Consider the following 22853-nt stretch of genomic DNA (forward strand, 5'->3'; position numbering starts at 1 on the left):
AGTGATGTCAACATTATCAATAGCATATCCATAGTAAATCTTAGGACACAATTTAATTAGTCACTCTTATTGAAATACGTGTTGTTGCATTTTTACTCGTATAACAATAGTTAGGCATACACTGATATGCATTATTTTATTTGTAAACCATCAGTACATATTCAACTAGATATAAAGCAGGATTTTTTTTGCTATAAAATTTTGAAACCCTTGAAGGTATTATTGCATTGTTGTTCGTTATATCAACCGCAGACAAAAAAATTCTTTGAAACATACAGTACAGTACTAACAATTAGCTGTTACATAACATACTGATTTGCTTACAATTTAACCCTTGATTTAAAGTTAGCTAACTCCATACAGTATATGCATAATTCCTAAGCTTATAAAAATCTTCAGCCATTCACTAGTACTATGCATGAACCTCTGGGCTTCTCTGAATCCACAGACAAGATCTTCACCTTTTGTGTAAACTACCACGTCCTCTAAGATGTTATATGTTTGCCACTTTCTGTCTAGTATATGAAGAAGCTGAACTTTATTTGGAGAAGTAATAGCACTTTTGGATTCTTGGGAATGCACTCTACTTTACTTACGTTTCTGCTTTTCAAATACATTTTCCCACTCTACCAAGCATAAGACTGTGACCTAGAATAGAACTGCTTTCACGTTAAAGCCAAAGAAGTACAAGGATTTCATAGGAGCCAAAAATAGTAACACACAAACCCAGCTCACCAAGGAGACACATTATGTGATTAGCAGTAAACCTCAGGGCCCAGGGTAGGTGCAATTGATGGCAGCAAGCAACGAAAGTTTCAAGGGTATAAGAGGAGGAATAAAAACACTGAAGGAGAGACATCTATGCCAATGCCATAGACTTAATAGCTTTCATCAAATATAACACTGCTACACACATTTGTTGAATACTTGTGTTGAGCTTAGGACAAAATTCATGCTTCAAAACCATAACATCGAAAGAACAGCACTGGAACTGGGGGGGGGGGGGTTGCATTCAGCGCTCTGGTATAAGTGAAGGAAAACCCTGCTGATGCAAGGAAATGTTGAAAGGTTGAAAATTCTGGAAAAGGTAAAAAAAAAAAAAAAAAAAAGTGGGTGCAACTATGGACCAAAGGGATGCTACCTCTGCAAACAGACAGATAATTTCAATAAAGAACAGCTCATAAACTTAAATGAGTTCAGTGGGTAGGAAAACACTGAACTCTAATAAATATTGGTGTCAATCCACTCTTAGAATGTAGGTGGTCTCGTGTGTTCAAGTGGTACCTTAGCCACCACTAGTTACGTTTGTCTGTTCTTGAGGTTGACCTTTTCGCAAAGTTATAGATGTCAGACTTGTAAGGAAGGGAGGATGGGTATTAAAATTGCAGTGCTGTATATATAAGAAAAATGTTGAACCATCAAGAGAAAGGGAAGCTGGACAAGATTGTCTCAGCTCACTGGCAAGTTGCATCTGACTGGGTTTCAATTTCAAACTTAAAAATACATAAATTCCTTCATCTTTATGCATTTTCTATCAAAATAGAACCTCGTAACTTTAGAATACTACAGTATAAAAATTAGCACATTCTCTTATTCATAAGTTTCTTCCAACTCAATGAACTAAGTTTATTAATATATATATTGCTAGAAAGCTAGAGAGGCCAGCATACATATTCCTCATTCTACTGTATCTCATTTCAGCCTATAATACTCATGCAAGTTATCATCCACCTCATTTTACCTTTCACCCATTATAGACTGCCAACCTTGTACTTACACAATTGTCATGATGTATCCTATCACAACCATTTATAGTCTTTCATTTGTTGGATAATCAATAATTCAGTTTTGAGGGTCTAATCTCTCACCCTCTAGATCTGATGTATCAAGGCAGCAATTCTTTTTACATGATGTGAGTAACTATATCCATAAATAGATCAGTACTAGCCTGATTTATTTACAGTGACTTATCTGATGACGTCATAAGGATTTCATTTAATTCATAAGCTGCTATGTACTGCAATTGCCTTATTAACCAAGATGTGCAGTAAAGTAATCCAAAATTTTTCTTCTTACTACCAATGTTGAATCTCTCTCTATATATACATATATAATAAATAAAAAGAAACCATTACATTAACTAGGGGGATAGTTTGAGTGAAAAATATTACTTTAAATTTTTTCTACATTCAGAAAAAATCTACATAACAGAAACGTCTATTGCTATGAAATGATCACATAAATAGTATAAAGCTTTTACATATTCCTTACCTACAACACTGTGAACAAGTGCTAGGCACAGAATGATTTGCGAGTCTGTAATAATTAACTTCTTGACCAAGTGAAAAGTCGCCCCCACACTGGAATAGAAATTAGAGACTGTTAACTGCAAGAATTCAATTTTAACAATTTCCATAAACACAAACGGTCATCTGATGGTCATAAATCTGAAAAGCCTGATTTGAAAAAAAATACAGCAATAGTATATCACATCAGGATCGTAAGGAACACTATACAAAACATAATTCTTATCATAGACTTTTAAAAAACATTATGGAAAAATAAAATGGGAACCTAACTGAATAAACTTTCGAGTAGGAATCTACAGTATACAAACATTTGTGTAATACTAAAACCTAAGAAAATATTTATTGACAAAGTATTCATATAATTCCCAGTAATTTTTATATGAACACATGTATCACTGGTAGTTTCAATTACAATATATTACTGAAGTGAGGCATGGGAAAAAATATCAATCCAAAGCAGTAGTAGTAGGCTTTTCATCACCCTTACATCATTAAGAAATTCATGAATATAGGAGAACCTTTTACAGACAAACCAAATAATGAATATCATATAGAATATATTACCAAAATTTTCCAGTACCTTTATTACCAATTATTACTCTTACTACTATTATCATTATTAATACATGCCAAGCTAAACCTTTAATAGGAAAAGTAGAATGCTAAAAGCCAAAAGGCCCTAATGGGGAAAGTAACCCAGTACGGAAAAAATCAAGAAGTGAAGAAGAAACTATAAAAGAAGGACAACATAAATAAAACTAGAAAAGCACTCCGAGAGTGCAGACCTCCACCACAGCAACTTATTTCTCTAGACCAGCTTGCCTTTCCCATAATCAATTTAGACCATAAGTGTATTTGAAGTCAGTGTGACAAACACATGCAAACTTGGGGTTAAGATTAGGGTTAATTCTGTTGACCTTTTGCTCGACCTTGACTTTGGCCTAAGACCAAATATTTCAAAATTGAATCACTTCCACGTCTCAACATAGCAATTAATCCTTGAAAGTTTCACTACTCTATTAGTAAAATTGTGACCAGGAAGTTGTTCACAAATAAACAAATGGAAAAACAGGGGTGAAAACAAAAGCTGAACTGCAGCACTAAATGAATAAGTAACAGACTAATTCTCTTAAAGTAACACCTTATGGCATTAACAAGATATTGGCAAAGTCATCCTTGCTATAAAGCTGAACAAGTAATACTTGAGGGAAGAGGAAGTAGCCTGGTACAGTTGTACAGGAATTCCTGGCACACTTTACACTGAGGAAATGCACCCTGTCACACCATTACTGCGTAGTGAGTAATCAAACAAGTGCTGTAGGAAGAGATGGTAGAGGTGGTGAGTGGGGCTAAATACGGGAACTCGCCGCGAATAAAAGGTGTGACGGTGCACTTCCTCACAGCGAGGTGTGCTAAGAATTCCTCTGTTTAACTGTACATCAGGCAGAACAAAACTCAGCCAGTTTTTGTTATGAAATTGGGATTGATAAGGCATGCTCACTCTAGAAAAGTCTAAGGCTAAAAGGCACCTGTTCAATTGGTTTGTAAATATGACTAACACTATCATTATCATCATTATCATTTTTTTTTTTTATTATTACTACCTAAGCTACAACCCTAACTGGAAAAGCAGGCTGCTGTAAGCCCAAGGGCTCCAACAGAGAAAAATGTTATTTTCATTAGTAAAATAAATTTTTGAATATACTTACCCGATGATCATGTAGCTGTCAACTCTGTTGCCCGACAGAAATCTACGGTCGGGATACGCCAGCGATCGCTATACAGGTGGGGGTGTACACAACAGCGCCATCTGTGAGCAGGTACTCGAGTACTTCTTGTCAACAAGAACTCAATTTTCTCCTCGGTCCACTGGTTCTCTATGGGGAGGAAGGGCGGGTCCTTAAATTCATGATCATCGGGTAAGTATATTCAAAAATTTATTTTACTAATGAAAATAACATTTTTCAATATTAATCTTACCCGATGATCATGTAGCTGATTCACACCCAGGGTGGTGGGTGGAGACCAGCATACATGTTAACAAAGAAGCTAAGTATCCCGTATTTCATTTTATTAGTTATTCAAAAATAACAAAATAAATAAGTACCTGGTAAGGAAGACGACTTGAACCATTACTCTGTCTTTATTAAGTACGTCTTCCTTACTGAGCGTAGCGGTCCTCTTAGGATGCTGAACGACTCTTAGGTGCTGAAGTATAAAGGGCTGCAACCCATACTAAAGGACCTCATCACAACCTCTAACCTCGGCGCTTCTCAAGAAAGAATTGACCACCCGCCAAATCAACAAGGATGCGGAAGGCTTCTTAGCCGACCGTACAACCCATAAAAAGTATTCAAGAGAAAGGTTAAAAAGGTTATGGGATTATGGGAATGTAGTGGCTGAGCCCTCACCTACTATTGCACTCGCTGCTACGAATGGTCCCAGGGTGTAGCAGTTCTCGTAAAGAGACTGGACATCTTTGAGATAGAATGATGCAAACACTGACTTGCTTCTCCAATAGGTTGCATCCATAACACTCTGCAGAGAACGGTTCTGTTTGAAGGCCACTGAAGTAGCCACAGCTCTCACTTCATGTGTCCTTACCTTCAGCAAAGCAAGGTCTTCTTCCTTCAGATGAGAATGTGCTTCCCTAATCAGAAGCCTGATGTAGTAAGAAACTGAGTTCTTAGACATTGGAAGAGAAGGCTTCTTGATAGCACACCATAAGGCTTCTGATTGTCCTCGTAAAGGTTTTGACCTTTTTAGATAGTACCTAAGAGCTCTAACTGGGCAAAGTACTCTCTCCAGTTCGTTCCCCACCAAGTTGGACAGGCTTGGGATCTCGAACGACTTAGGCCAAGGACGTGAAGGAAGCTCGTTTTTAGCAAAAAACCGAGCTGCAAGGAACATGTAGCCGTTTCAGATGTGAAAACTATGTTCCTGCTGAAGGCGTGGATCTCACTTACTCTTTTAGCTGTTGCCAAGCACACGAGGAAAAGAGTTTTTAATGTGAGGTCCTTAAAAGAGGCCGATTGGAGAGGTTCAAATCTTGATGACATAAGGAACCTTAGGACCACGTCTAGATTCCAGCCTGGAGTGGACAACCGACGTTCCTTTGAGGTCTCAAAAGACCTAAGGAGGTCCTGTAGATCTTTGTTGGTGGAAAGATCCAAGCCTCTGTGGCGGAAAACCGCTGCCAACATACTTCTGTAACCCTTGATCGTAGGAGCTGAAAGGGATCTTACGTTCCTTAGATGTAACAGGAAGTCAGCAATCTGGGTTACAGTGGTACTGGTTAAGGAAACTGCATTGGCCTTGCACCAGCTTCGGAAGACTTCCCATTTAGACTGATAGACTCTGAGAGTGGATGTCCTCCTTGCTCTGGCAATTGCTCTGGCTGCCTCCTTCGAAAAGCCTCTAGCTCTTGAGAGTCTTTCGATAGTCTGAAGGCAGTCAGACGAAGAGCGTGGAGGTTTGGGTGTACCTTCTTTACGTGAGGTTGACGTAGAAGGTCCACTCTTAGAGGAAGAGTCCTGGGAATGTCGACCAGCCATTGCAGTACCTCTGTGAACCATTCTCTCGCGGGCCAGAGGGGAGCAACCAACGTCAGCCGTGTCCCTTTGTGAGAGGTGAACTTCTGAAGTACCCTGTTGACAATCTTGAACGGCGGGAATGCATACAGGTCGAGATGGGACCAATCCAGCAGAAAAGCATCCACGTGAACTGCTGCTGGGTCTGGAATCGGAGAACAATACAACGGGAGCCTCTAGTTCATCGAGGTAGCGAACAGATCTATGGTTGGCTGACCCCACAGGGCCCAAAGTCTGCTGCAAACATTCTTGTGAAGGGTCCACTCTGTGGGGATGACCTGACCCTTCCGGCTGAGGCGATCTGCCATGACATTCATATCGCCCTGAATGAACCTCGTTACCAGCGTGAGCTTTCGATCTTTTGACCAGATGAGGAGGTCCCTTGCGATCTAGAACAACTTCCTCGAATGAGTCCTTCCCTGCTAGGAGATGTAAGCCAAGGCTGTGGTGTTGTCGGAGTCCACCTCCACCACCTTGTTTAGCTGGAGGGACTTGAAGTTTATCAAGGCCAGATGAACCGCCAACAACTCCTTGCAATTGATGTGAAGTGTCCTTTGCTCCTGATTCCATGTTCCCAAGCATTCCTGTCCGTCCAATGTCGCACCCCAGCCCGTGTCTGATGCGTCCGAGAAGAGACGGCGGTCGGGGTTCTGAACAGCCAAAGGTAGACCTTCCTTGAGAAGAAAGCTGTTCTTCCACCACGTTAGAGTAGACCTCATCTCTTCGGAAACAGGAACTGAGACCGTCTCTAGCGTCATGTCCTTTATCCAGTGAGCAGCTAGATGATACTGAAGGGGGCGGAGGTGGAGTCTCCCTAACTCGATGAACAGGGCCAGCGATGAAAGTGTCCCTGTTAGACTCATCCACTGCCTGACTGAGCATCGGTTCCTTCTCAGCATGCTCTGGATGCATTCTAGGGCTTGGTTGATCCTTGGGGCCGACGGAAAAGCCCGAAAAACTCGACTCTGAATCTCCATACCCAGGTAGACAATGGTCTGGGATGGGACGAGCTGGGACTTCTCTAAATTGACCAGGAGGCCCAGTTCCTTGGTCAGATCCATAGTCCATCTGAGATTCTCCAGACAGCGACGACTTGTGGGAGCTCTTAAAAGCCAGTCGTCTGACGGAGCCGGACACAAGATCATGGTACTGCTGCACAGTCTGTGAACTGTCAACCATGGGGAAGCGAGGAAGTACAGCGACAACTCGAAACTGTCTAGACTGTCTGGGTAGTACAGACAACTCCTTATCGGGTTGCTGAGGTTGCCGCACTGCGTCACAACAAGTCACCTCTGCTGGTTGTTGAACGTCTTCCCAGTGACACACTGACTCCGTAAAAAAAAATTCTCTATCAAGGACTAAGCTTGGACTGCATGTCTTGCAACAAAGCTCAAGGTCTATGGGAGCAGGAGTGGCAACAGACGGGGTTAGCGACTGAAGCGGAACCATTTACCCTCCCTGGAAGCATGTTATGCTTAAATAAAAGTCCATAGGAGGCTAAGCAGCTTAAGGCTCCTCTCCAAATGACAGAGTCCTCAAGGGAATATCAGAAGGAGGGAGAACAGCACTTTCTCATCTACAGGAACCATATCCGAGAAAAGCTAAGTTCTCTCAGTGAGGGTTTCACTGGTGCAAAAGCAGCAGACCAGAAGGCAACGTTATGAAACTGCTTGACAGTCTGTGAACTGTCAAAAACTGAACTGTCAACCACAACAGGAGCGTGAGGACATACAGCACTGGTGTATAAGTAGCAGACCAGAAGGCAACGTCATGTAACTGCATGACAGTTTGTGAGTTGGCAACAACCAAAGATGTGTGGGGAAGCCTCAACTCCTGCCTGACTAGTTTGCTGCTGGCGAGTGGCGGTAACCACAGTGTGTTGCGGAGGCTGACACACCATGTCAAAACACGGCAGCTTGTGGTAGCTCCCGCACGGCAACGGAGTGCTCTGTGTGTGGGAGTCATCATACATCTGGCAGGGTTGACTGTGCATGGGTGGAGGAGCTCTCACAACAAGAGTGTGAGAGCATGAAGCCATGCCGGGCGCACAACCGTGGGAGGTGTAGGCCCACGGGTGCATCGTCAACCTTCTCCGCAGTCGGAGTGTGGGAGCTGGCAACAACAAAAGCAGAGTGCTGGTGCGTGGGAGGGGCTGCGGTGGGTTGAGGAGCATGCGGTATGGTATGCAGAGCATGCTGTAAGGTATGCAGAGCATGCTGTAAGGAATGCAGAGCATGCTGTAAGGTATGCAGAGCATGCTGTAAGGTATGCAGAGCATGCTGTAAGGTATGCAGAGCATGCGGTATGGTATGCAGAGCATGAGGTAAGGCATGCGGCTCATGCTGCATGGGATGCGGCTCATGCTGCATGGTATGAGGCTCATGCTGCATGGTATGCGGCTCATGCTGCATGGGATGAGGCTCATGCTGCATGGTATGAGGCTCATGCTGCATGGGATGAGGCTCATGCTGCATGGTATGAGGCTCATGCTGCATGGAATGCGGCTCATGCTGCATGGAATGCGGCTCATGCTGCATGGTATGCGGAGCATGCTGTAAGGTCTGCAGAGCATGCTGCATAGGCTGAGGAGAATGCCGCATAGTGCTGGAACCCGGCAACTCCCGATGCGGCAGCTCACGCATGTTAGCAGATGGTGCAGCAAGAACATGCGTCTGGCAGTGAGGACTGCGCATCGGTGGAGGAGCTCTCACAGGTGTGGTGTGGGAGCAGGCAGCCGCAGTATCTGCTGAGCGCACAACCTCGGCGGGTTGTAGGTAAACAGGTTGCATTGTCAACCTTCCAGCATGATACTCCTGCATGAAGGAGCAAGCTGAGACTGTATAGTCCGCAGCATGGACCACTAGGGTCTATGAAAGACAACAACAAACGGAGCTACTGTCCGTTGTGACTGAGGGTCTAAAACAGTTGGTGCGGCAACAGACGGAGTTACTGCCTGTTGCGGTACCACCTAGCCTCTCTTAGGAGGTGTGCAGTTGTCGTACTGCAGCGAGTCCGAACTGACCCAGTGGCTACACCTAGGCCGTTGGACTTGCGCGGAAGGGACCGACTTGCACTTAAAAGCTGCAAGATTTGGTCCATGGTTTCTGCGAGAAACCTCTTCCGCAGACGAGGAATAAATGGGCTCTCTCGTCTTTGTGTGGGTGGGGTGATCACGTCGGCAACGTGTGTAGATACACCCGAAACCACAGAGGGAAACGTCTGTTCGTCGATCAAGGCCTGAGGAACCCATAAGTCCTTCGACATTACTTCTCCCCTGGGCTTGGGAGCTTGTAAGAGGTATCGGACTAGGTGAACCACTGGCACGAACAGACGAACCCTCGAACGCAACACTGTAACACTTTGCGCTATCACTTTATCACTTTTGATTTTCTGTTTGCACTTATTTCACTGAACTCGAAACTTTAAGTGGTTTGTACCTGAAACACGCAATCCTATCCTTCATTAAAAGGTAGTAATTACGAAAACAGTATTACAATGTAACAGAAAAACATAATGAAAGATAAAGAATTCAGTGGCTGGAAAAGAGACTAAACACTAGATCAAATAAACTACGTTTAAAATCTCTCACCGCATAAAGCCTGGGAACAAGAATAAAACTCTAGAAACGTTTTACCTTCTTCCCCTCTATCGACTAGGGAGAAGAGCAAAAAAAAAAAACGAGAACAACGTTACCCGCTTGAACGAAACGTTTATCCTCCTCTCTCTCCCTCCGTCTCTATCTCTCTCTCTCTCTCTCTTGACTTAGAACCTGAGAGATGAGCCCAATTATATATATCGTTAAAACATATTATTTGTTAAAGGAAAAAAACTGAAAGGTTTCCCAAATAAAAAGTTCCTTTATTAGAATTAAAACCATTTAAGCTAAGAAAGAATGAACGAAACGCTAGAATCGGTTTACTCTTACTGCAACGTGAAACCGTGAATACTCTCTCTCTATCGTAACGATAGAGCGCAAGTTGAATGTTCTGAACGTCAACAACTGCGGAGACTAAACAAAACGTTAGTTCAACTTTGAAAACAGTACGAGACTTATCAAAGAAATTCTTTCAAAAACATAAAATTAAAATAGCATAAATTCTTAACAGGAAAAAACGATATGACGAGCTCAATGTTAATTAACTTCGGTTCCAAGTAAGGACCGCCTACTATTAGGAAAGGTCGCATATTTTTTTTTTTTTTTTTTTAAGGAAAGTTAATCGAAGAGGCCTATAAATGGCGGAGAGATATAAAATAAAAAGTGAAAGAGAGTCTATACTCTCTTCGACACCAACACTTCCGTCTAAGGGAAGGGTCGGCCATTTAAAAGTGAAAGAGAGTCCATACTCTCTTCGTCACCATAATTAATTCAAATTAATTCCAAAAGCTTGCTAAGCTAAAGATAAAGCTTCCTGAATAGCGAAGGCTAAACTCTAGAGCAAATACATCACCAAATCGTGAACAATAACTCCAGAATCAACAGCGTATCCAAGTAGGTCTAGCCGGAGGCACGACAGAGGAAAAATTGAGTTCTTGTTGACAAGAAGTACTCGAGTACCTGCTCACAGATGGCGCTGTTGTGTACACCCCCACCTGTATAGCGATCGCTGGCGTATCCCGACCGTAGATTTCTGTCGGGCAACAGAGTTGACAGCTACATGATCATCGGGTAAGATTAATATTGAAAAATACCCTAGAGAGGAAAGGAAATAAGGAAATAAACCAACTATATGAGAAGTAAAGAACAACTAAAATAGAATATTTTAAGAACAGTAACAGCATTAAGAAAGATCTTTCGTATAAAACCTATAAAAAGAGACTTATGTCAGCCTGCAAGTTTAAACTTTTGAAGTTCTACTGATTCAACTACCCGATTAGGAAGATCATTCCGCAACTTGGTCATAGCTGGGATAGAATTCTAAAACACTGTGTAGTATTGAGCCTTATGATGAAGATGGCCTGACTATCAGAATTAACTGTATACCTAGTATTATGAACAGGATGGTACTCTCCAGGAAGATCTAAATGTAAAGGATGGTCAGAATTGTGAAAAATCTTATGCAACATGCATCACGAACTAACTGATTGAAGACATAGCCCTAATGTGTTTCTCAAAAGTAAATTTAATGTTGAGAATTACACTTAAAGTTTTAACATTTTTAGAATCGTACAGAGTTAAAGAAACATTATCAATGTTGAGATCCGGATGTTGAGGAGCCACTCTCCTTGATCTTCTTACAATCATACTTTGAATTTTGTTAGGATTCAACTTCATGCTCCATAATTTACACCAAGCACTAATTTTAGCTAGATCTCTATTAAGGGATTCAACAACCCAAGATCTACATTCGCGAGATGGAATTGATGTAGAGAGTGTAGCATCATCTGCATATGCAACGAGCTTGTCTTCTATGCCAAACCACATTTCACGTGTAGTATATGGTATGAAAAGAAATGGGCCAAAAACATTACCCTGAGGAACACCAAATCTACCCACTCCCAACTGTTTGAGTTTAAAAACAAGGGTCTCATGATTAACACAGTCAAAGGCAGCACTAAAATCAAGACCAATCTTATAAACTTCCCAACCACAATCAAGGGATTTCAGTACAGCATTGGAGATTGTAAGAAGGCCATCACATGCTCCAAGGCCTTTATGAAAGCCAAATTGCAAACTAGGGAACAGATTATTACCTTCAGCAAACCTATTTAGACGTTTTTCCAAAAGACAATCAAAAACCTTAGATATGGGATTTTTGGAAATTGGGCGGTAATCATTTAGACCTGAGCTACCACAAACACATTTACATATTGGAGAAACATTACTGATTCTCCAACAAGTGCTAAAAGCTCTTCTTGCTAATTTGTGCAAAATAACATAACTTTGAAGCTAAGAAACCAGCAGTCTTTATAAAAAACAAAGGAAAATACCATTTGGGTCTACACCTCCATAAGCATCTAGGTCCATCCAGAGAGCCTAAATTTCATGAGATTTAAAAGCTAAACTAGTTACTTTAGCCTCAGGAAAACAGGAATGAGGAAGATCAAGTTTCTCATTACTCTACTTACTGTCAAACACATAATACAAAAGGATTGCCTTTTCCTTTGGACAAGTGATAAACAGAGCCATCTGGTTCAAGTAAAAGAGGAACGGTTGCATCTACACCAAAGAGAGCAGAATTAAGTGTAGCCCACCACTTATGTTCCTGGGTTGTATCAGAAAGGGTTTCTTGTATGGATAAATTGTATTCCTCAGTGAGGCATAAACTCTCTGAGCAAAAGCTAAGCCGAGTATAGTTATTCCAAATCGAATTTAATGTTTCCCTTCTAAATATCATAGGCCTCCAGCTTCTCAAAATTCACATGTCTACAATCATCACTGAACCATGGTTTGTCTTTCACTTGGTACTTTAGCACGAGAAGGGATACGCCTATCAATTATATTAACTAGATTCTCATTCAAAGGAACAACAGCATCAACACTTATAAAATTGTGACTAATTCAAGCCCAAAAGATCAATTGAAATGCAATTCCTGTCTGCTTGAGATTTTAAAAAATCTTACACGAGTACGATATATCGGGGACAGGCTGCTTAATCTTCACTACTAAAGAAATCTAGGAGTGATCAGATGTTTCAACTGGCTTATAGCACCTTCCTTTTCCAACTAGGGTTATAGCCTAGCTTGTAATAATATCAATAACTGGAGAAGCAACCTTACTTGTTTTAACGCCATGGAAGTCGGTGTATACGAAGTCTAAGTAGTTATCAGACCTGTAAGTAGATTTACTTATGATTTGCTCACAGCCTGATTCAGGGGCAAAGTCCAAAGCTCTTAACCCTTTTACACCCAGGCTATTTGGATATTTCCAACCCTTAACCCCCAGGGGTTATTTTTTTTCAAGCACATTTTGCAGTATATTTTTTTTAAATTGCTCTAACAGCCATAATTTTCATCATAGTGAGGTCAGGTTGGTTTCATTTTCTTGGAAAATGCCTGAGGTTTTTCAAAAAATTATCAAAAATATGCAAAAAAAAAATTCAAAAAGCATTTTTTTGCAAGGACGTACCGGTACGTCCATGGGGGTATAAGGATGAGTTTTGTGAAACGTACCAGTACGTCCTTTGGGGGTAAAAGGGTTAAGACTTGGTGATCAGTAGGAGAAACAGAATTTAGTCACTCCCTATACTGAGCATTGAAATCACCAACAAAAACAAGAGGCCTTTCTATCATTTACTTATATCTTGGCCATAATGGTAAGACGACAGTAGAATAAGAGAATCACCCATGTCTGGATTCTGGTAGATCGAACACAAAAAGTTGTTATGCCTACCACAAACTTTTATTACCTGAATCTCATGACATCCACATTCAAAGCAGGAATTATGAGTTGCAAGGTACTCAAGTCCTAATAAACACCACCATTCCCCTGGCCCTAGGAATGGCATCTCATTTCAAATTTATTGGCTTCTTAAAACCAGTTATAAGGAGCTCAGATGAGTGTCTCATACAAGAAACAGCTTTTGAGCACAAAAGACTATCATACTGTCTGGACGCAACTGTAAGGTCTTGCATATCTGCATGAAGACCACAAATGTTGCATTCATTAGACTACACTGACGAAGTCTAGGACGTACTGGTCCAAGATTTCGTTCAATGTATCCAGACAGCATAAGAATTGATGGCATTAAAAAAGATACATCATACTTAAAAACTTAATTAACAATACTGTAATAAGAAAAACAATATGCGCAGAAATAAAGTGATTGATAAAACCCATAGACTATAGATAAAAATTTAAAGAAACTGGTTTACATGATGGAGCCAATACACCATGCAAGGCTTAAGACCCTCCAGGATAGCATACTGGCTAAAAGCAACATTCATCTTAAAGCCAAGGGTAGGGCCTAGCTCCTTTGGCGAGTTCCAATTCCTTTTGATGGCAAGGGTGAGGCCTAGCCCTGACTTTGCAAGTCCTAACTGGAACCAAGACTCTCTCAGCAGTCTAGGTGTATGAAATACAGATTAACTCCTGAAGTCCAAAAGAGACCGTGTTCTAGATACTTCTTTCTTGGTTCTTCCTAAGCTAAGAAAGTCTCCAACACTCAGATCTGAGGTGACGGGTCTTCTTCAGCTTGCACTGCAGAGCACAAAAGCTTCTTCTCTCCATGGCAATCCACGCTTCACATAGAAATGGGATGGAGAAGGGCTCAAACCTGGGGTTGTGCCCCACCAGGATACGAGTTTGGCCATGTGGCCTACCACTAGACTAAGGAGCTCCTACATCTCTTAGCATGGGAGACTGTGGCAGAGAGACCATGTCACTCGCCTAACCTCTTTGCGGATTATAAGAGAGCAGAGACGTCTTGAGGCTCAGAACCTTGACCGAGGATTGATAGATTGATTTAGAGTTCTCTGGCCTTCTAACATCAAAGGTCTTTGACGCCGATATCGTTTGTTATAAATACAACATCGTTTGTTATAAATAAAGAATAAAATAATTTTCAATTTAAAACCATAAAGATGAAGATGATTTTATAAAACTTGAATAGCTTTCAGACGACCTGCATTGGATATAAATCTAAAAGTAATACTTGCATAGTACAACACATCCTGCCCAAGAATCTTGGCAAGGATGAACCTGCTACCCTTACGTCAAACCTCAGATATCTATTTCTTAAAGTGCTAAAAGTGGGGTATTCGGTCAACAAATGCCTCGCTGTCAATGGTACCAAGCAGTCGTCGCAATATGGCTGGTGGTAGCCAGTCATCAGAACTTCGTGTACCAACCGAGTGTGACCAATGCAGAGACGAAAAAAGAGCAATTTCCCAATTTTGGGGCATCACGCTATACCTCTAAGGTGATATAACATTTGTTATTTTTCTCATCTTATTTCCAACTAAATCTGAATGATGTTGCCAATTATTATAAAACAATTTCTTAATGCTAGATGAAAATTATTTATCAACTCAGCTGCAGCTTTCTTTCCCTGTAAATCTGCCTTTTCATTTCCAGACACAAACACGTGTGCTGGACAGCAAAATCGAATTGTTATACCTCTCAGCCGAATATTAAGTAGCAACTCAAAAATTTTAAAAACTAAAGGGTTACTGGAATATTTCTAAAGTTTGTAGGACACTTCTTGCATCACAAAAAAGGGTAAAATGGCCCTACTCTTTTAACAATATTTTTCCAGTAGCAGTTAGTATGCCATCTATTTTGGCAGTAAAGACAGAAGATACAAGAGGAAGTGCACCTCTACAATTAAAAGCTCTACTATATACTCCAAATCCGATGCCACATCAGATTTGGAGCCATCAGTACAGGTATATATTAAAGTAGATGCCGTATGTTCTTCAACATGTTCCATAAAAAGAGACCTGGCTTCCAAGTCAGTTAAGTTATTTTTATACCAATAAATATTTAAAGAAAGATATCTCTGGTAATATCCATGGAGGGGTTGATGATATCTTAAGTGGAAGAACTATACCAAAACTTGTTTACCAATTGTTTTACCCGAAAACCATAAGCTGGAGGAGATTTTGGGTGCAACTCAAAATATCTACAATGCCTTACAAGGTTTGCAGTCTCATACACTAAAGAATTAGGAAGTCTTTGCAACCTAAACTAATACCGAACAATAGAAGACTTCCGGTAAAGGTCTAAAGGTAATTCTCCAGCGTCAAAAAGGAGGCTTTGGACAGGCGAAGTTCTAAAGTCTCCTATGACCAGTCCGATAACGGCATGATGCATAAAATAAAAAATCTTTAATTGGCTTGGGGTGGCTGAGAAGTACCGGTATATCTCACACCCATAACTAATTTTTGAAAAAAGTTAAGGCCTTGTACAACTTTAAAATAATCTTGCAGTCTGCCCCCATGATGCAGGATACAAAACTTAAAATATTCAGAGCCTCGAGACATTTTACTTTCAAGGCTTTCAAGTGAGGAACCCGTATCAGCCTGCAACCAAACATCAATCCTAAAAAGCTAGTTCCACATACACATGATATTCGTTGGCCTTTGATGTACAAATCTGGGTCTGGATGTACTCCCCAAATACGATAGAAATAGATAACAGTTTTGCTTGTCGTAAACTTAAATCCATTCATATCAGCCCCCTGAATAATTTTGTCAATTGAGTTATAGTTTTGCCATTCTAGCTCTAGCAAATGATATCGACAGATCATCTACAAAGAGTGTAGAGAGAATATCCTGGGGTATAACAGAGGATATCCCATTAATGGCTAATGCAAATAGGGTTACATTTAACACACTACCCTGGGGAACTACTCCTTCCAGACTTTTCCTCTCTGACATAGTATCTCCTGCTCTAACTCGAAAACATCTAGGAGAAACAAATGCTTGAATGAACATTGGCAGCTCTCCTTTCAATCATGTATTTTAAGTATACCATATCTCCGTGCAGTATCATATGCCTTTTCAAAGACAAAAAAGACTGTTACCTGTTGCTGTTCGGAGGCAAAGGCTTCACAAACAGAGGACTCAAGAAATACCAACACATTAGTCGTTGAGTGCATTTTTTCTAAATCCACACTGGATAGGTGATAAAATACCTTTCTTCTCCAGATGCCACACCAGTCTTGCATTGACCATCTTCCCCATGAACCTACATAAATAAGATGTCAATGCAATTGGTCAATAATTTACTGGTAAAACCTTACGTTTTCCAGGTTTTAAAAATGCTAAAATAACAGCTAGTTCCCAAACACTTGGATAACTATGATCATGCCATATTCTGTTAACAATGTTTAAAATAAATAACATAGTATTAACAGGTACATGTTTAATCCCTACATATGGAATTCCATCAGATCCAGGGGCTGTATCATTGCAAGCAGCAAGTGCGAAATCAAATTCCCTTTCAGTAAAAGGAGTATTATAAGATCCCTCCTTTTGTTATAAAACTTATCATTTTCCATTCTTCTATAATGATGACCAGGAGCTGCTCCCCACTTGCATGATACATTGGAGAAATTATCAACTAAGGCATTGCTAACATCAGTTGCTCCAATCACATACTGGTGGTGGGTTGGTGATAGATATCTTTTTTTACTTTCCTCCATACAACAGATGGATGGTGGTGTTCTACTGTCGACTGAGGAAACAAAAAGATATCCAAAACTGGGTCCAAGCTTCCTTCTCTGCAAGGCCGAACTGTGCTCTACATTTTTTGTATACTGTAGTATTAAATTCTCCTCTGTACAATGTCTACATAATCTGAGTTTTAAGATTTTCTTGAGGCTCTATGCAGGGCAGTTAGCTCTGAAGACCACCAGGGGACTGATCGTTATTTGAATAAACCTGTGGTTTTGTGAATTGAATTGACTCCAGCTGTATGAAAGTCTATGGCATTATCAACACTTTCAAATTGTTCTGCATTCCCTTCAATTTCCCTCAGCTCTCAAAATCTATTCCTATCCGCCTTGGAAAAGTTCCATCATGGCAATCTCTGTAAAGGTAGATTATTTTTGGAGTTTATAATGATTGGTGCATGATCACTAGTACGCCAATCATCTAACGTTCTCGAATCAAAATCGAGAAGGCAGATAGAGCTTGCAACTGGAAGGTCAATGCATGACAAGGTACCTGTCTGGAAATGAAAGTGTGTGGGCTCTCCTATATTAAGGAGTCCCACATCTTAATTTTCTGCAATTGATGATTTAATGTTGCCCTTTGTGTTTGCTAAAAAATTTCCCCATAAAGGATGTCTACCATTTAAATCTTAAAGCAAGATTAAAGGCTGAGGGAGTTATTAACTCACCTCTACTAAATTATTATAGATGTCATTGGGAGGCAAATAAAGAGCAAATTATTTTTTTTCTCCCAATATCAATTTGTACAACCAATGCCATCAGAGGAGTAGGAATAAGCAAAGATATTTGGGGATCATGTCGACGAACGTATATAAGACTCCCACTATGGCTCCCTGCTTGTTGATCATATGGTGTCCTATGGCTAACATACTCTCGAGGGCAAGTAGCATTAACATCGAGATTGCTCTCCTGTAGACATAAAATTCTAGGGGAGTGCTTATGAATGAGGAGCTTTAAGTTCTTCATATTTGGCCCTTAATCCCTGACAATTCCATTGCAAAAAGGAGGAAATTTATCATTAAATGGGATATTCCTTTTTCTATAACTACTGACAGTACCAAGGGAGTTTGATTTCTCCTGTGGTAAATTTTGGCATCCCAAACTTAGGTGTTCTAAACTGGATTTGTTGAGGGCAGCTTCTTCTACCTTCTAGAGTTAGCAGCTCCTATCAGTGGATTTATGATTCAAATTGCAGTTTAAACACCTGGCCTCAAGTGTACACTATCCATGGTAAGATTTAGAGCAAATGCTACACATTTTTTCATTCTTGCAAACTTTAGTCGGGTATCCAAATTCAAAATAATTAAAACATTACAGTGGATTGCGCTCGAAAGGTCAAACTTTAATCCTTTTATTTAAATAATAATGCAAAAAGGTACATCAGCATCCTGGAAAGTAAGGATAATCATCAATAGTCCAGGGACTTCATGTACTTTCCATACGCTTAGTGGACACATGGACAGTATCTCCCCTGTATATTCATACAAGTCTTTATTGAAAACAACTCCCCTTCCACAGCTAAAAGTTAGGTGGGGTTTGACATCTAGTGTAACAATCATCAACTACTAGTCTTTACGTTAGATAGTATTACAGACTGTGTGTATGATTTGGCATGGACAAGGCCACTATTTTTCCCAAAATGAGATATACCTGCAGGTGCAATGGGTCCTACTTTTTTTTCTGAATCAATTAATATATTTTAAAATAATTCCCTATTACCCATTTAGATTCAGCCACAAACTACATTGGTGGTTTTTGCTTTCTCTGGGAAGGCATAACTAAATTAAGGGATTTTGACGAAGGAAAAATCTATTTCTGGGGAGAGACCTGTGATGCCCGGTGAAAGTCCTTCTTTTCTAATATAAATCTTCCAAATATACTAGAGAAAGATAAAAGCATGGAATGCAGAGGTTACAACCCTCGCGCGAGCACCTTGTTGGCGTCGTATATCTAACAAGGGCGTGTGTAAACCACTATTCACAGGCTGTCTTCCATTTAGATAATCCCTTCATCAAAGGGGAGGGCCGTGACAGGCCCTAGAGAATACAGTTGGGTTACCCTACCGACACCTATCACTCGCGCTCACCAGGTCATCCTTCTGATTTTGGACTTGCTCGCAAGTTGAGTTTGTTTTTGCACAGTGTTTTTCGAAGAGTTTCTCGTTATTTCAACATGACTGACGTTGCTACTTCACCCTTACCAATGTTAAGTACCATAGTTTGTTTTGGCAGCTTATTGCAGTACCGGGCTTTTGTTCTGTTCCCATTATGGTGGTTTTTAGTTTTGGAGGCGATTGTCCTGCCGAGGTATCGGCAGCCATTTTGGGTTATGTTCGCTTCGGTAAATTTTCAAATTATTATTGCCCATCTGGTACTCTGTCATCTAGGTTATATCACTTATGTTTTATGACCATTGGTATTATCATTAATTATTATTAGTTTTTACTATGGTATTTCTTTGCTTGCAAGTCCAATTTGGACCTACGAAGAATAGCGATTTAAAGAATAGCGATTTAGTCTGTTAGTTTTGTACTCGCCTCAGGAAGGCTCGATTTAGACTATATCCTTGTTTATTTATTACGTTGTCGTTATTCGTCGTTATTCTTCGTTCTTGGTTATTACTAAGAAAAAAGCAATCAATTTTATTATTTTTCTTATCATATTGTGTGATGTTAGTTTTTTATTATGTAACCTTGAGAGCGAGAGCATAGAGTGCTCGTTTCCTGTTCTACAGATATGAGTTATCCCTTCTCTCGTTTTCTGTATTAGCTCAAGTAAGAGAGGTGAATTTCCCGTTTTCCATTTTGATACGATCACGAGTTATTCAGGCCTCCTCTTATTATTCGAGTTGATGATAGTACGTTTAATGTTATACACGTTTTATTGATGTGGTTACTGTTAATATAGCTAGCACTATTAATAGGTAAGTTAGTGTATGAGTCATTAATTGGGGTCGTTTTATGCCGACACCCTTAGCTCCGCCTTGAGTTATACTCCGCTATAATGGATACTCATTGGGTGAGAACTAGTCAGATATTTGGAGTGCAACGGTGAAATCCGGCACTCAGACTCCGGTTGAGGCCTTTTGCACACGAACCTTTGTCATGTTTGATCACAATTACACTATTACGGCCCCTTTTTTCATCGAATCTCCGGCTTCACTGGAGATAACACATTCAGAATTGAGAGTATTGTTATCGTACCGATGACGGTCACGATATCACGATGACGGGCCTTTGTCACCGGGTCTCCGGTACAAACAGAGATCAAGCAGACAATCAGAACTGGAGTTAACAATGTGATACCGATGAAGATTATTTTCATGTTACGTGGTTACTGATTATTAATATAATTTCTTAATATATTAAGGTGTTAGCTTTTTGATCAATCAGACGATACGAAACCAGGGTATGAACCCCTTTTTCATGAATAATCACAATATCGTACAGGTTGTTCACGTTTTCACTGTGACAGACCGTAAGGCATAACTAAATTAACATCTTTTTTAAATGAGTCAGCTGGTTAGTATACAACCAACCCCTTTGGAACCTTATCACAAAGAGTACCCCTGATATTTAAGTTATCAATTTTAATATTCATAATATTACATACTGCATTAAAAAATTTGTCCAAAATATCAAAAGATATCCATGAATCTAATTTTTCATCTTCAAGTTTCATCCTTATTTCCTTTAACAACCTATAGCACTCAAATGCTTTATATAGCTCATTATAGTTTGTATCTAATGGAACTTGGGTAACATGAAGGATTTGTAGTTTCCTTGTGTTACCCGAAATACTTGATTTTATTTTACCATCAGTAGACTGGTCCTTTTTAGTTCATAGGTCAACAGAATTTTCCTTAATTAAATCAGCAGAGGTTGTCAACAGTGCCGGGGGGAGTCAGCATATCCAAGGGATGGGGGTTCGTTACGTAAAGAATCCATAGAGCAGGGGTCGTAATTGGTTGGTTGGTTTACCTGCTCAAGAATATTAAGGTATCATACATTAGAAAGGAATTTTCATTCTCTACTATCTGCAGTATACTTCCCAGATGGTCCAGTCCATACCTTACCCGCGAGATAGCACCATAACAGATATAGAGGCACAGGCATAAACTAAACCTGCCTGTTAGAACTGGAACCAAGAAAATATGGAATCATTCTCCCCATATCTGTAATGCTGGGCTTCCGGCCAGAAACCGAGAGTCCTACCTCAAGCATTGGATCCCCTGGATTTCAATGACCCAACCCTTGAGAATAGTTCTGCCAAAAAAAGGTCCAAACCATCTTTGGTATGGCTAAAATCATCCTATACTCTCACATGAAGCTTTGAAGGCAAATACATCCCAACCGTGATACCTTCTCCCATTCATATAAACAGGCAGCAATAACAAATGTGAAAATATCCACACTATTTAAAATGCCAATTATAAAAATAAACACATAAACAAAAATAATTATATAAAGATTAGGGAAATATTACTCAGACTTAGGACAGTAAGACAAAAGAAAGTTTATAAAATTAGGAAGAGGTCAAAGAAATATTGAGAAGCAGAAATAGAAGAGAGAGAAATTTAGATTTGAACTGGGTGAGCAGTTTCCAAACACTCAAGAGCCCTCTTGCCAGTCACAATGCTTCAACACAGAAACAATATTCCCTGTTGAAGCACGATAACTTCACCAAGGCATGCTCTCAATAAGAGGGCTTTGATCGAGGACTACTCAAAGATTCAGACAAGGTACCAAGAACACCAAGGCTGTTATAAGAAACTCCCCTATGAGAAGGAGAGGTCTATTCCTTCCATCAAAAGTCCATACTCAAGTTTGAGTGGTAGCATTGACAGCCAATACTGAGAGGAGCTTCTCTCAGCCAAGAAGTGGGACTCCACTCTAGTCTAGAGATGATCTGATTTGAGTAGAATCCATTCTATGATATCCATCATAGAAAATAGCTCCCTTTCCCTGGGCGAGAGAAGGACAAGAGAGTTCCCTAGGGATCCTGACAGGTAGATGGTAAACAATATGATCACACAACAGTACATTAAGCAACAAAGTGTTTTATCGGCTTATGTAAATACTGTATTACTGTACTTGGATTGACAAGACTAGAAATATATTTCAAGTAAAAATAGTAGTTTGTGTGTGAAATTTATTCTATTTTCTATTCTAGAAAATCTAAAAAAGTGATTGTTAAAATATTAAAAAAAACACTGATATGAAACAATTACCAAGCAATGAACAGTTCCGCCCATCAAGTACCTACTTAATCATCATAAGAAAACCAGGCTAAAAATCTCAATTCATATTCATTTGATATTGTCACTGGATTAAACTGCACACAGTAATTTTGAATAAACATAGGAACAAGAGACATGCATGAAAATTTATTTCAAGGACTGAGTATGAATTTTACCTTGTTACACTTCAAAATCTGTTCATGCTCTTCATGGCCCTTCTTGAAAAGTGACTGCTCTACACCTAGAGATGCTGTTAGAAGTGTGGCGGAGTCATCTATCCCATCAATTTGGGAATGCTGTTCAGGTGCAGTCACAAAAGTATTTGTAAAGGATGGCGGAAGTACTACCGATTTGGAACCGGGTCCTATATCCGATGGCAAAATAATGTCTTGAGCGTCAGTTTCTGCAATCAATGTCTCTATTGTCAATGATGATGACTTTTCACCCTGAAGATGTTCTTCTCCATCTCTTGTGATCTCTGGAGACTCTACGCAGCTTTCGTTATCTGGAATTATCAATGCATGATGCAACAGAAGCAAGAACTTTGGAATAATCTAAAATCAAGCCAGTGGATTCTAATTAGAAAACCATGTTAGAATTCT

The 22853-nt window shown here is 40.1% G+C and overlaps 1 protein-coding gene across 1 annotated transcript in view; it reads right to left on the reverse strand.

Annotated features, from left to right (window-relative positions):
- Positions 1–22853, reverse strand: part of LOC137624849 (zinc finger protein 345-like) — a 94284-nt gene that overhangs the window by 44834 nt on the left and 26597 nt on the right. Inside the window, exons 4-5 of the mRNA XM_068355798.1 lie at positions 22428–22756; positions 2272–2360 (exon numbers count right to left, since the gene is read on the reverse strand). Coding sequence (XP_068211899.1) covers positions 2272–2360; positions 22428–22756 — 418 coding nt within the window. The remainder of the gene's footprint in view (positions 1–2271; positions 2361–22427; positions 22757–22853) is intronic.

Source organism: Palaemon carinicauda, chromosome 31 (genome assembly GCF_036898095.1).
Source record: "Palaemon carinicauda isolate YSFRI2023 chromosome 31, ASM3689809v2, whole genome shotgun sequence".
NCBI lineage: Eukaryota > Metazoa > Arthropoda > Malacostraca > Decapoda > Palaemonidae > Palaemon > Palaemon carinicauda.